Raw genomic sequence first — 15,748 nt, forward strand, 5'->3', positions numbered from 1 at the left:
AAGTCTGGAACTTTTCTCCACACTCCTATTTCATATTTGTTCTTGAATGTTTATGTTATCTCAGACCTGATGTGTACCTCACAGCGGAGCACTTGATTCTCCACAGATCCCAAACCTAACTCTCTGATTTTCCTCATTGTATTAAATGGCACAAGCACCTATACAAATGCTTAAGCCACACGTGCAGGAGCAATCCTTGATGATTCTCTTTTCTTCCTCTGGCATCCACTCTTACAGTGAGCCTTCTCTTTTCCTCCTGTCACTGTCTTTCCCCTCCTGTACTATGTCCTTGTTTTTGTACATTTCTCTAACTCCATTGTGATCAGTCACACTGAAGCTGCTGTTACCTCTTTTAAGTGGGGGAGGGGCAGAGAGAGGGAAAGAGAGAATCCCAAGCAGGCCCCACACTCAGCACAGATCCCGGCCCAGGACTCAGTCTCATAACCGTAAGATCACAACCTGAGCCAATATTGAGTTGGACGCTTCACCTACTGAGCCATCCAATTCCCCGAAAGCTGCTGTTACCTCTTGCCTGAACTCTGCTGTGGATTCAACATTTTCACCTCTCCAGTTCATTCTTCATGCAACAGCCATGTGGCTTTTGGAAATACCAATCAGAATGGGTTGTATCCCTGCCAGAAAATGTTTGGTGGCTTCTGGCCATTGTCCTTAGCATAAAGTCCAATTTTTTAAAACTTTTTAAAAAAATGTTTATTTATTGTGAGAGAGAGAGAGCACACGTGCACATGTAAATGGGGGAGGGGCAGAGAGATTGAGAGATAGAATCCCAAGCAAGCTCTGTGCTGTCAAGTGCAGAGCCCAATGCAGATTATGTACCCATGAACCTTGAGATCATATCCTGAGCCAAAATCAAGAGTTGGATGCTTAACCAAATGAGCCACCAGGGGCACCATAAAATACAGTTTCTAACAAAGTCTTCCTATATCATCTGTATGTTCTCAGTTCTGCCTCCCTTTCCAAACTTATCTACTTCTACTTCACTCAAGCTAAGGATAGTCCAGGTACACCAGCCTCTCTTATGTTTCTTCATCATGCCTAAGTTTTTCTGCCTCTGAGTTTTGCATTGGCTGTTCCTTTTTGGAATGTTACTCATCGAGTTGCCTATGTAACATCACTCATTCTTACCCCGTGGTGTCACCTTAACTTTCCTTGTCTCATGGATGATTATTTTATTTAAGGCTAACCTACCACCACTCTGTCACCTTCTTCATACACACAGTTTTGCACAATCTGTAATTGTTTTATTTCTTTGGTTACTTGTTGATCCTCCCTTCCCCCCATCTTTTTCTCTCTCTTGTTACTAGAATGACAGCTCCACGGAGACAGAATACATAAGTTACTTTAGTGTGACTAATATATTTTAATTCTAATATTCAAGCATACTATTCTAATGTTCTAATACCATATTCTAATATATTCCCAAACACCAGCGCATTCAGTGTTTGTTGGATGAATGGGTCCCTCCTTCATCTTCTTTTGTTCTATTTGATTCACAGTGTGGTTCTATTTTTACTTCTCTCCGTTTTGCAGGGTCAATTGGGGGAGAAGCCTAAGTTATATTTATTCATTGTAGACTATCCATTGTTGTTTCTAAAGTACATGTTTTTCCTTTTGCTGTTGTATGTCTTTTTTTCACAGAGCACAGGGTACATTTCTCTTAGACTTCGATCTTAGAGCTAGCCCAAACCATGGCTTTTTTTTGACCACCTTTTCCCCCTGAAATTATCATGGATGTTTTCATTGTTCTTTTTCCTAGAAGAAATATGGGAGATTGACCATATGCAGTGGCACCCAGAAAACCAAAACGAGACTAAAACTTTGGAAAGATGTCAGCAAAGTTATGCACTTGGAAATAATTTCAATTTTTGCAAAAGTCTTGTTCCTTTAACACAAAGACACAATAAGTTTGGTTCACACTGTAAAGGTTTGAAATCACATTTAGGTTTTGTTCTCCATAATGGAAGATATGAAGAAGATTCTCATGAGTTTAATGGATATGGGAAATCCTCTCTCTGCATCCAACAGGATACAACTCTTACTCGAATTAAATGCACTAAATCACAGCCCGGTGAACATCAAAAAACTTATACAGAAGAGAAACCACATGAATGCAGTGAGTGTGGTAAGGCCTTCTCCAGGAAGGCACAGCTCATTAGACATCAGAGAACTGAAAGAGGAGAGAAGCCCCATGGATGCAGTGAATGTGGGAAGACATTCATGAGGAAGATTCAGCTCACTGAACACCAGAGAACTCATACTGGCGAGAAGCCCCATGAATGTAACGAATGTGGAAAAGCCTTCTCCAGGAAGTCACAGCTTATGGTACATCAGAGAACTCATACAGGAGAGAAACCCTATGGATGCAATGAGTGTGGAAAAGCCTTCAGCAGGAAGTGCCGGCTCAATAGACACCAGCGATCTCACACTGGAGAGAAACTCTATGGATGCAGTGTGTGTGGGAAAGCTTTTTCCCAAAAGGCATACCTCATTGCACATCAGAGACTTCACACAGGAGAGAAGCCTTATGAATGCAGTGAATGTGGAAGAACTTTCTTTTTTAAGTCAGACCTGACCAAGCATCAGAGAATTCACACGGGAGAGAAACCATATGAATGCAGTGAGTGCGAAAAAGCCTTCAGGAGCAAGTCAAAGCTCATTCAGCATCAGCGAACTCACACCGGAGAGAGACCGTATGCATGCAGTGAATGTGGCAAAGCCTTTGCCCACATGTCAGTGCTCATTAAACATAAGAAAACTCATGCAAGAGAGAAAGCTATAAATTCACTGAAAGTGGCGAAACCTTCTTCAGGGAGTCATAGCTCTTTATATATGAGTGAACTTGCACAGGAGCAAAACCAGATGAACACAGTACCTGCGGAAATGTCTTCTTCGGGAACTCAGCCCTTGTTAAACCTCAGTGAGCTCCTCAGGGGTAGAAATGTAGTGTTTCTGGAACAGCCTTTTCTAAGAAGTCAGGCCTCAGTAGCTAATCGGGAATTTGCACAGGGAATAAGTCTTGCAAATGCAGTGAATGTGACCACACCTTCTGTAATAAATTACGTCTTATATGTTACAGACGTTGTGTAGGAAAGAAAATCCTCTGGTACCAGAATGTATCTGATTCTAGAACGGCCTTAATAAGAATCCTTACTCTGACACATTCTGTCAGAGCTCATTTGGGGCAGAAATGCTATGGAGGCAGTGGTGGCAGAGGCTACGTCACCACTTATTAAATATCCATGAAATCCCAGTGTGTGGAAAGGAAGCTATTGTGGGAAGCCTTTTCCTGGAGAGGATTATCTCCATTGGTATAAAAGAATTCCCACAGGACCAGAACATGAGGAAAGAATGTGATGATGTTTTCAGTGATAAGTTGTACCTCATCACATGCCAGAGAAGTGTAGAAAAGACACCACCAGAGACACCGAATACAGACAACATTTTTAGTAAAATACAGAAGAACCCATAGGAAGGAAAAACCCCTGAATACAATAAAAGATGGAAATCCTATCACCAAACTAACTAATGTGTCACAATTTTATACCTTGGGAATCTGGGAAAGACTTCTTTAATAAATGAAAACTTGGACACCAGGAATTGCATTACGTAGCAAAAACCTATGAACATGATGAATGTGGAGATACAAGTGTATTAGTTTTTTCTGGGCTCTGTAACAAATTACCATAAATTTGGTGGCTTAAAATAACACAAATGTATTATCTTACAGTTCTGGAGGTCTGAAGTCTGAAATTCATCTCACTGGGCTAAAAGCAAGGTGTTGGCAGGACTGCATTTCTTTCTGGAGGCTCCAGGGTTCTCTTTGTTCTTCCAGCTTCTAGAAGCTGCCCAAATCTGTGGACTGCAGGCCCCTTCCACTTTCAAGCCCAGCAATAGCCATCAACTCTTCCATCAGTCTGGCACTGCCTCCTGCCTCCCTCTCCCACATTTAAGGACCTGTGTGTACACCCAGATAATCCAGGATAACCTTCCTATTTAAAATCCGCTAATTAGCAACCTTGCCTAAATACCTTGATTCTCCCTTGCCTTATCCATGACATATTTACAGGTCCTGGAGATTAAGATGTGGATATCTTTGGGGGGCCATTATCCTGCTATTGCAAACCACCATCTGGCACCCAGTGATTTGTGTCCATACCACATGGAAAATACGTTCGTTCTATCCCAGTACCTCCAAATGTCTCAGACTGTTAACAGAACCAACTCAAAGTCTAAAAATCTCACCTAAATTTTATCAGTTCTAAAGCTCTAAATTAAGCATTGGATGAGGCTCTGCATACAGATTGTCCTGAAGCACAGTTCCCCTCTGACTGTGAGCCTGTGAAACTCCAGAAACGAGTCATATGGCCCTAAAATTGCATCTTTTACTTCAAATGCCATGTGCCTTGTAGCATAACATATTTACAGGTTCTGGGGATTAAGACTTACTTGGACATTTTCGTGAGGCTATTTAGTCTACCACAAAAACATTACATTCCAGAGAATTCATACTACAGTAAATTCTTACCTAGCTGTTAAGTAAATCTAGAGAAGCATGTTCCCAGAGAAGTAATTATCCTTAGTTATCACAGTCCAAATACAGTAGCTTTTTTTCCCTGAAATCGAGGAATCTTGTGTCATTAGATGTGACCACCATGGAATGCTCTTGAAATATGTAAATCAAATGATACACTAGAAAAGAACTCCTAAATGTTTTAAAGGAACATGAGATTTCTGTGCTGCAGACGTTGCCAAACATGTTTGTATCTATTCTGAAATTGTATAAATTATCCCGTTCTGAGTATAGAATGCATATTCCATGCTGCACCTAAGTGAGAATTTTTCACAGCCAATTCCAAACAGCCCTTTTTCTTTAACAGTAAATGTTTAATGTATATACCTCATTAAATAATGAAAAAGATAGAAGAATATAGGAACGGATATAGAGTAATAGGGACTTCAGGACAGGTATCTCGTAGAGAAAGGAAACAAATGAAGGAAGCTTTAAGATTGACCCCAGTTTATAGCCTGGAGAGAGTTTCCACTCTGCAGCATCGGGACAGGGAATCCAAGCAGATCCTGGCGGCCTCTGAGTTAGGAGAGTTCAAAGTGGCTCAAATTCATGGGACAGATTGCAGGAGAGGACAGAGCTGCACCCAGGGTGGGAGAGTTCCCACACCTGATTTTCAGTTGTGATCAGCACATGTATGTGAGGAAACTCCCTGGGCTGGAGAAAGAACCACTGGCAATGAACAGGCAGCACCATACTTGGAGCTTGCACACGTGGGGAATAATTTGTGTTTCCACCAGCTGAATGGAAACCCCTCCTAACATTGGGAGAATCACAGTGGAACTTCAGGAAAATAGTGACTCTTTGGGTCATTCATGTTGGCTCTAGACTAAAGGCTGCTCTGAACCCTCCTGACAAAGTATAAATGCAAGTGGCTAGAAACGCAAACTGTTTGCAAGTCATTTAACACCTTCCCAGACCAAAGCCCAGTAGTATTTAAAGAATAGAAAGGAACCCTTCAGCCAACAATGTCATATTCAGTGTCTGGCATCTAGTCCAAATCTACCCAGGGATACAAACAAAAACCAAAAACAAAACAGGAAAATAGGACCTATAAACATGAAAAGTCAGTAGAGACCCAGAACTGGCACGGATGCTAGGAGTAACAGAAAATGACGTTAAAAGCAGCCATTAAACGTGTTCTGTATGCTCAAGAAAGCTGTGCCCGGTGGCTTATGAAAACTATAATTTACTGCTGGGTTTCTCTCCGCATGAGCAAAGGTGTAGGTGAGGCCCAGTCTAGTCCCTGGCGCCCCTAACCTCAGGTTGTTCAGTCTCCCAGGAAGAGGCCAGAAGGAGATAATTTCCATCATTGAGGACCAGGTCCTTTGAGGAGGAGACCCAAGCCCAGCTGAAGTCGGGGGGTGTAGTATGTCTCTAGTCTCTTTTTGGTTTTTGTGGGAACTGAGGCACCTGTGCAGAGCCACAGCTTTCTGTAAGGTGTGGTTTGGGGTGCTTGGTCTTCCTAGTTAGGGGCCGGTACGTCTTGGCTCTTTGGCTACCACAGGGGTTCTGGGACATGCAGTTAATCTGCCTTTGTCTGTTTTTCTTCACATGAGAATTTCACCTGGGTCCAAGCGGCTGTTGAAGAGGGTGCCTGTCAGAACCTTATCAAAGAATGCTGGGGCTTCTATATGCAGCATGTGAGAGAATTGGCTTTCCATGGTCAATTCCAACCTCATCCTGTGGCTCAGCTTAGGCAAGGCCAGATCTTGGTAGGTCTGTCCTGCTGTACGGCTGGGGTGAGAAATGGCCTAAAGAGCTCCTTTGTTGTGTAGGAGGCATTTGCCCTCATTCCTCCGGTTCTAGGTGACTCGATGGACCTCACGTTTGGAGCTTGGGAGGGGAATTTGATTGGGGGTCCTCCTGAACCTTACTATACCTCCTGTCCCATCCCTTACCCTCCTGGTCCTCAGAAAAAACTTTGAGTGTCTTTGTGTTCTGTGGGGTGTCTTGTCTTGTCCTGGCTTACTCTTATCAGCTCTGTCACCATGAACAGAAAACTTCTAGAACAATGTCTGCCAGGCAGTGCCTTGAGGACTAAGCAAGCAACTTCCAAATAGTATTGTTATGAATAAGATGATTTAGGCAGAAAGAACTTTGATTTACACACTTTAGAACCTACAACAATCTCTACAAATTTACAGATTCTACCTACGTTTCTTGATTTCCAGTCTAGAACTTTGGTCTCTAGATTTTAGAACCTGCCAGACCTCAACGAAGTCCAGAATCAGCTACCCCACAAATTGCCTGGTGCTGGTTTGGTACAGGGGAGGATTTACTCCAGGTTTGGCTTTTTCTGTGTTTGTATCTTTGTTTTAGGGGTGAAGGTAAAAGACTAGAGATTCCTAATTCGTGTGTGGACTGATAATTTCCCTGTCTGAGACTGTCTTTTTAACCTTAGCTTTGTGCTTTTAAGGATTCATCCTTCATGAAAAGAGGAGAGTTGAGTAATTGTCAGAACCCTAAAAGCTAGCTTCTCATTGAAATGTATCCTTTAGGGGCGCCTGGGTGGCTCAGTGGGTTAAGCATCTGACCTTGGCTCAGGTCATGATCTCACAGTTTGTGGGTTTGAGCCCCACGTCGGGCTCTGTGCTGACAGCCTGGAACGTGGCTCGAATTCTATGTCTCTCTCTGCTCTTCCCCTGCTCATGCTCTATCTCTCTCTCTCAAAAATAAATAAACATTAAAAAAGAAAGAAATGTCTCCTTTATGCTTGATCACAGCTCTCTTGTCAGCTGTTCAGAACCAGAAAAGACAATTGACTGAAAATGCAGCCATTTCCTAAGAACAGAAGAAAATGATGAAGGCCCTGGTGGGTTTTGGTTTGTTTCTGTGTTTTGCCCTTCATAGATTTGCAAAGGCATATAAAAATAATTATCAGATGGAAACATAGGCTTTCCTAAATTTAGAATTTAAGGAAAAACAAACCATAACATCAAGATTAAGACAGAGGTAGAATAGGGAAATGTAGACCATAAAGTTCACCAAAAGGAATACTGGTGAATAGGATATGTAAGAATGTATGATGTATTTAAGTTGAATTACAAAAACTTCTTAAGATTTTATATTTAAGTAATCTCCATGCTTAACGTAGGTCTCAAACTCAACCTCAAGATCAAGAGTCACACGCTATACCAGCTGAGCCAGCCAGGCACCCTGAATTACAAAACTTTCTAATATTTCCAGTATCAGTAGCGTGTTAGTTTTCTCTTGGTGCCAGAACAAATTCTCACAAACTTCTACAATGTAAATTTATTATCTGTCAGTTCTTTAAGTCAGAGGTCTGGATTGGCTTAGCTAATTTCTCTGCCCTGGATTTCATAAGACTGAAATCAAGGTATGGACCCAAAGGGCTTTTTTTTTTTAATTTGATTTTTTAAAAAATGTTTATTTTTTTAAGAGATAGAGTGCAAGTGGGGGAAGGCCAAAGAGAGAGGGAGACACAAGAGTCTGAAGCAGGCTCCAGGCTCTGAGCTGTCAGCACAGAACCCACCATGGGGCTTGAACTCATGGACCCTGAGATGATGACCTGAGCCAAGGTCAGACGCTTAACCCACTGATCCACACAATCACTCTCCACCCCCGCCCCCCCGGGGCTTTTATTGGAAAACTCTTGGAAGAAGTTGGTAGAATTCATTCCCTTGTGACTGTATGACTGAGCCCCCTGTTTCCACACTGGCTGTCAGCTGATGGTTGATCTTTGTTCCTAGAGGCTGCCATGTTCCTTCTGGTGCTTTACATGTGTTTCTCTTGTAGCAACTGATTTGAGTTCATCATGCTTCTGGTCTCTCCAGCTTCTGTTCCTAACACTTTTCCTCTTCTGCTTCTAGCTGCTTATGTGATTACATTGTGCCCACCCTGATAATTCAGGTTAACCTCCCTGTCTTACAGACAGCTGATTAGTAACCTTAATTACATCTCCAAAGTACCTAAATTCATGTTTGATTGAACAACTAAGGGTCAGGAATCTTGAGGAGACATCTTTAGAATTCTACCTGACACAAATAATAGCATGAGAAACACTGCAAGTTGTAGGATATGTATTGTTCATAAGGAGAAATTAGACTAGCTCCTTAGAGGAAATAATTATTTACTGGAATTTAAGTATATGGAGTGAGGTAGGGATCAAAGTTTCTGTTTTCCCATACAGATATCGAGTTGTTTCAGCAACATTGGTTAAAAGATTTACCCAGTAGACTTACTTGTCATTTTGATCTAAAAATCAGTGGAGTGTATTAGTATGAGTCTAGCTCTGGACACTCATCTCTTCTGTATACTTGCATGTCTGCCTTTACATCAGTACTACATTTGTCTTGATTCTTTTTATTTTATTTTATTTTTTTGGTTTTTTATAAATTTATTTATTTTTGATTTGTATAATTTTAAAGCGAATCTTGAATTCAGATAATTAACTCCTCCAACTTTGTCCTCATTCATATTGTTTTGGCTCTTCTACATCCTTTGCTTGTCCATACAGATGTGAAAATTGGCTTGTTTACTTGTTTTTTAAAAATGCCTTCTGTAATTTTGGTAGTGATTACATTAAATCTAGCTTGGTAAAAAGAAAATTTGAACAATATAGAGCCTTTAAATCCATGAACATGATATAGGTTTTCTGTTGTTTGGATATTCTCTGTTTCAGTAATGTTTTGTGGTTTTCATTGTAGCAATCTTGTACATCTTTTAGTTTATTTATTTTTGGGTATTAGGATTTTCTGTTGTTATTTTACTGATATTTTAAGTTTATTTTTCAATTGTTTGCTAGTACAGAAATAATTTTTTATATTTTGACCTTTTCTCTTTAAATTTTTTTTTCAAGTTTATTTATCTAGAGAGAGAGACAGAAAGAGCAAGTGGAGAGTATTAGAGAAAGAGGGAAAGAGAATTCCAAGCAGGCTCCACATCAGTAGTCTCCGCCCAGAGCCTGATGCAGGGCTCAAACTTGTGAACCATGAGATCATGACCTGAGTTGATGTCAGACTCTTAACCGACTAAGCCACAGGCGCCCCTAATTTTGTATTTGTTTTGAAAGAGGGAGGAGGGAGGAGGGGAGGGGAGGGAGAGAGGAAGGGAGGGACAAAGAGAGGGGAACAGAGGATCCAAAGCGGGCTCTGCACTGACAGCAGAGAGCCTGATGTGGTGCTCGAACCCACAAGCTGTAAGATCAGGACCTGAGCTGAAGTCAAATGCTCAACCGACTGAACCACCAGTGCACCCGCAGAATTATATTTTTAAAGTGGACCATGGTTGTGAGAATTGGTAAATATCAGTCATGCCTGATACTAACCCACTTTGTCAATATTTTGCTTCCTAGCAAAAAGTTAGTGCTTTTTGTATCTTGTTTATGAAATCTTTGCATATCCCATAATAATCAATGAGTCTTTTAAGTTTTTCCCTAGAAATTTGAATACTTCATTGTTTATATTTAGGCCTGTGATCCATCTTGAATTTACTTTTCGGTATGTGTGAGGTGGGAGTGGAAGTCTTGCCCCCGCCCCCCATATAGTTATCCAGTTGAATAGTTTATTGAAACGACCATCGTTTTTCCCCCACTGAATAACATTGGCATCTTGTCATAAAATAGGTGATTTTGTATACCGAGTCATCTTTCTGGGATCTTTGGATTTCGTTCTGTTGTATTTACTATCCTTGTCCTAATAATACTACCATATCTTGATTACTATAGGTTTTTACGGAATAAGTCTTAAAATCTGAGGGTTATGCTCTCCAGTTTTTTTTTTTTCTTCTTCTACATTGCCTTGGATATTCCACATCTTTTGTATATCTGTATACATTTTAGAATTCATCTATGTGTTTCTTAATCTCTCCTTTGTGTTTCGGGATGAGGGTGTAGATCTCTATTCCAATATACTAATTTTTCATCTGTATCTGTTCGGCTAAATTGTTAATCAGGTCACCAGTTTTAGTATATATATACATATGTATATACATATATATACACTGTATACAGTCAATTCTTACTATTGACAATAGTTATATTCTGTAAAGTCACCATAAACGATTACCAAATATTGAACCATTGCTCCTAGGAGAAATATGGGTTAGATTCTTTGAGCCCCTGGTCACAACATTTTCATCAAACAATCCATAATCTTGGTTTTTGTGTGCTTATGTTTCAAGATACCTTATTTAACATATATCATTAATTTATTAATATAAATCTCATGACCAACTACATTATGTACAGAGCTCATGGCTGTACAGCTCATGGCTGTACAGAGCTTATCTAACACATAAATTTTTTCCATAAGGGACATCACTGCCTCACTGCTTTCTTGCACTTAGGAACATTGAACAGCTTTTCAGCACTGTGCTTGGGGACCATTTTAAACAGCAAAATAGGGGTGCCTGGGTGGCTCAGTCGGTTGAGTGTCCAACTTCGGCTCAGGTCACAATCTCATGGTTCATGGGTTCGGTCCCTGTGTCACGCTCTGTGCTGACAGGCAGCTCAGAGTCTGGAGCTTGTTTCAGATTCTGTGTCTCCCTCTCTCTCTGACCCTCCCCTGCTCATGCTGACTCTCTCTCTCTCAGAAATAAATAAAATATTAAAAAATTTAAAAAATAATAAAGAGCAAAATCACTAAAAAAAAAAAAAGGCATAAAGATTTGTGGAAAAAAAAAAACAATGGCATTAAGTAGACCATGAAAAGGTCCCTGGTTTACAGTATGAGAGCTTAAACAAGAAGGCAGGACATCATTTTGTTCAAACGCAACTGGGAATGTACACATGGGGGCAACTCCAGTTACCCACTCCTCAAATTACTCTGTTACCTGCAGAAGATCACTGTGACTGTTGATGTCGGGGTTACAAAGAAATATTAGCAGGTAGGTAAATTCACAATCAAGAAATCTGTGACTAAGGAGGACTTGACTGTACACTTGACCCTTGAACAACATGGGTTTGAACTGCATGGGTCCACAACATTTCTCTAGTTTACTTTATTGGAGGAATACAGTATATACAAAATATGTGTTAATGGTTTATGTTATTGGTAATGATCCTGGTCAACATTAGTAGTTAAGTTTTGGGGGAGTCAAAAGTTATATGTGGATTTTTAACTGGATAAGGGTCGCTGCCTCTCTTACATTGTTCAAGAGTCAACTGTATTTTTAAATTTTCTGCTGGTTCATATACATCTGAATGGTCATTAAAAAAAAATTTTATGAGAGCCTGAGTCACTCGGTCAGTTAAGTGTCCAACTTTGGCTCAGGTCTTGATCTTGCAGTTCATGGGTTCGAGGCCCACATTGGGTGTTAGTGCAGAACCTGCTTGGGATTCTCTCTCCTTCTCTTTCTCTGCCCCTCTTCTCTCTCTCCCAAAATAAATAAATAAACTTAAAATAAAAATAGGGGCACCTGGGTGGCTCAGTTGGTTAAGCGTCTCACTTCGGCTCAAGTCATAATCTCACAATTCATGAGTTTGAGCCCCATGTCAGTCTCTGTGCTGACAGATCAGAGCCTGGAGCCTGCTTCAGATTCTGTGTCTCCTTCTCTCTCTGCCCCTCCCCTGCTCACGGTCTGTCTCTCTCAAAAAAAAATTTTTTTAATTAAAAAATTTAATATATTTAAAAAATTTTTAAGTTAATTTATTTAAGGATTTTTAAAACGTTTTCTTTCTGAGAGAGAGAGAGGGAGAGAGTAAGAGACAGCGTGAGCAGGGGAGGGGCAGAGAGAGAGGGAGACGATCTGAAACAGGCTCCAGGCTCTGAGCTGGCTATCAGCACAGAGTCTGACGCGGGGGCTCAAACCCATGAACCGTAAGATCATGATCTGAGCCAAAGCCGGACGGTTAACCGACTGAGGCACCCAGGCGCCCCTAAAAGTTTATTTATTTATTTAGAGGCCACAAGTGAGTGAGAGAGGAGTGAGAAAGAAGCAGGGCTTGTGCTCACCTGAAATGGGGCCCAAGCTCCCTTGATGTGGATCTTGAACTTATGAACTATGAGATCATGATCTAAGCTGAAGTCCAATGCTTAACTGGGCCACCCAGGTACACCTACGTTTATTTATTTTGAGAGAGAGAGAGTGCACACGCATGAGTGAGAGCAGGGGGATGGGCAGAGAGAGGAGAGAAAAGAGAGAGAATCCCAAGCAGTCCTCAAGTGCTGTCAGCACAGAGCCCAGTGTGGGACGCAAACTCATGAACTGTGAGATCATGACCTGAGCCAGAATTAAGAGTTAGATGATGTGGTGCCTGAGTGGCTCAGTCGGTTAAGCCTCCAACTTTGGGTCAGGTCATAATCTCACGGTTTGTGGGTTTAAGCCCCGCATCAGGTTCTGTGCTAACAGCTCAGAGCCTGCATCCTGCTTCAGATTATATGTCTCCGTCCCTCTCTGCTCCTCCCCTGCTCTCACTCTGCCTCTCTCTCAATAATAATAAATAAACATTAAAAAAAATTGGATGATTAATCAGTTGAGCCACCCAGGAGCCCCAAGATTTTATTTTTAAGTTATCTCCATGCCCAAAGTGGGGCTCGAACTCACAACCCTGAAATCAATTTTTAGTATATGTCCTGCCGAAGCGAGCACGTACAACCCTGAAATCGAGTCACATAGTCTGCCAACTGAGCCAGCCAGGCAGCTCTGAATGGTCATTTTAATAATATTTCATATAATTTATTTCCTCATATTTGGGATGTGTTATTTCTCAATATATTAAAACATACTGATGGCCCATGCTGATAATTACTCATGTGCAGTCATTTCATGTCTGATTCTATGTTCTTTCTGTTGATATATGTTTCCCTGTAACTATGTATGGTTATGGTAATAGATGTTAATGAGACTTACTATGGTAGTCATCTCCCGAATCTTCATGTTGTGCACCTGAAACTGATATAATGTTATATGTCAATTATACCTCAGTAAAAATAAAAGGGTTTAGTTGGAAGAAAGATAAAAGCTCTCGAGGGCCACTACTTTCTGTGTTTTTATGTTAGCACTTTGTTCTCTACCTTTTAAGTAGATGTTAAAAATGTTTTTCAGAGGGGCACCTGGGTGGCTCAGTAGGTTAAGTGTCCTACTCTTGATTTTGGCTCCAGTTGTGATCTTAACAGTCATGAGATTGAGCCCTGAGTCGGGCTCTACTCTGACATCGAGGACCCTGTTTAGGATTCTCTCTCTCCTTCTCTCTCTGCCTGCCCCTCCTCTGTATTTATGTGCCTGTGGGCAGTCCTCTCTCTCTCTCTCTGTCTCTTAAAATAAAGAAACATTAAAAAAAATGTTTTTCAGAGATTTCTAGTTCAGGTACATTTTACCTGTAGGAGTTAAGTATACCTTTCAAAAACTCCTAATTTATTTATTTACTTTTTAAAGTAGGCTCCACATCTAGCATGGGGCTTGATCTCACAACCCTGAGATTATGAGTCATGTGCTCTACCCACTGGGCCAGCCAGGTGCCCCCTAAACTTCTAATTAATTGGATTAGTTGATAATTAAGTGCACAATTGTAATAATATTTTTAAAAATAGAAATATATTTGACATATGACATTATGTAAATTTAAGGTGTGTAACATGTTGATTTGACACATCTATATATTATAATATGGGAGGACAGATTTAATAGCATTCTGTTTCTTACCATAATGAATAATGGAAACTATTACACAGAGACATAGCCTTTGTAAGGTATGGTAAAAACAACAGAGACAAATACCTGGAGGTCTTTTTCACAACAGTATTGACCACCACAAATTGAAGAAGAATGTGTTATTACAGGGATTCATGTCATTTAAGGATGTATCTGTGAACTTCACTGGGGATGAGTGATGCCTGCTAGTTCTGCTCTGAAGAATCTATACCAGGATATGATGTTGGAGAATTACAGCAATCTGAGGGCAGTTCAAAATGATTGCCCTGTGTCAATCAGAGTGTCACAGACAATAGCCTTTCCTTTTTTCAGTCGCCCTGGCTTCCAAAGAGCTTCAGTATACTGGACTTTATAGGAAATAGATTCTTAGTCTGTCTTCTGTTCCCAGACAGAACTTATGTGCTGTCACCTTCAATAGATCCTTAATCTGCCAAACTGGAAGTATGTCAGCTCCTGAGACTTTGTGCTTTTCCTAGGTATCCCCCACCCAGTCAGATATAAAGTGTCCAAGTCTTTGTCATTTCCCACGAACAGGCTCTCCAGCTACCAAGCCACAGATGATCCTTAATTTCGAGCATGGAGAGAAGCCATGGAACTTAGAAGATAAAATGCAATGTCAGTACTCCTCAGGTAAGTAAGCAACTGAGAATGAGGAAGATGTCACTTTGAAAGTAAAGTAGTTGGCCATGAGGGGATGAATGCTTCCAAATGTGTTTAACAAGGCCAAAACTTTAAAGGTCATTACAAATAACTAAGTCATTAATGAGGCTCTCATTTGCCTGCTGTTTCAAGGAAGATGTACCTCATCATCTCTCTTTTGGGTTGATTCATATTCAGTAGGATATTTTTTTGCTGCTTCCAGACTTCCTTCTCCTCTTCTACTTCCTGTCTGGCAATGTCCCTTCCTGTGTTCTCCACAGCTCTTGTTTTCACCCCTCTCACCTGATCAAATAATGTAACAATTAATCTAGTTAACACAGAAACCTTTTATCCTGGGATCCGGTTTTTGGATTTCTGTGGGCCATGTGAAAAATCTATCAAAACAAGCTAGGAGGTGGGAATGTTGGCCACGATGGTGCTCTCTTAATGTGGTATTATAGCTTGGGGAAGGCTCACTGTCTATTGCATGAAGAACTAGAGAAGAATCAATAGGAGAGGATAACTATGCTTATCTTGAAGTGAGAAGCTGAAGGTTCTTCGATCTAACCTGCTTCTCCCAGGTATTTGTTCATGACTTAAGTTGGCATCTTTCCTTGGTCATTGTTTGCACCTGATGAATGGACTTACTTCATTCTCTGGGCATCTTCTAAAGTCTCCAGAGTCAGAGAGCATGAAGCTTTATCCTTGCCAGCCTCTATCATTTGTTCTCAGTGTGGTTTCGTTCATTTACATGGCCTTAAAAACATCATTTATGTGCTGATGACCCTCAAATGTTTGTTTATAAGCCAGACTTTCTTGTATTCATACATATTCACCTAAATATTTCATTTCTGCACTTGGGGACCTAGTAGCTGCTTCAAACCGTCATGTCACTTTTCACTTACA

At 40.7% G+C, this 15,748-nt stretch overlaps 1 protein-coding gene across 8 annotated transcripts in view; it reads left to right on the top strand.

The window, feature by feature from the left end:
* LOC144217620 (zinc finger protein 649-like) overlaps window positions 1-15,748 on the top strand; it is a 50,004-nt gene that overhangs the window by 15,893 nt on the left and 18,363 nt on the right. For 6 of the 8 annotated variants that reach the window (XM_077747249.1, XM_077747242.1, XM_077747243.1 and 3 more), the window contains one exon: window positions 14,738-14,833. In XM_077747249.1, coding sequence (XP_077603375.1) covers window positions 14,738-14,833 — 96 coding nt within the window. Of the gene's footprint in view, window positions 1-1,777; window positions 3,748-14,737; window positions 14,902-15,748 lie in introns of those variants that run through there. The other 2 variants (XM_077747250.1, XM_077747248.1) reach the window with 2 other exon arrangements.

This window comes from Crocuta crocuta, unplaced genomic scaffold, assembly GCF_008692635.1.
Source record: "Crocuta crocuta isolate KB4526 unplaced genomic scaffold, BGI_CrCroc_1.0 scaffold334, whole genome shotgun sequence".
NCBI classification, from domain to species: Eukaryota; Metazoa; Chordata; class Mammalia; order Carnivora; family Hyaenidae; genus Crocuta; species Crocuta crocuta.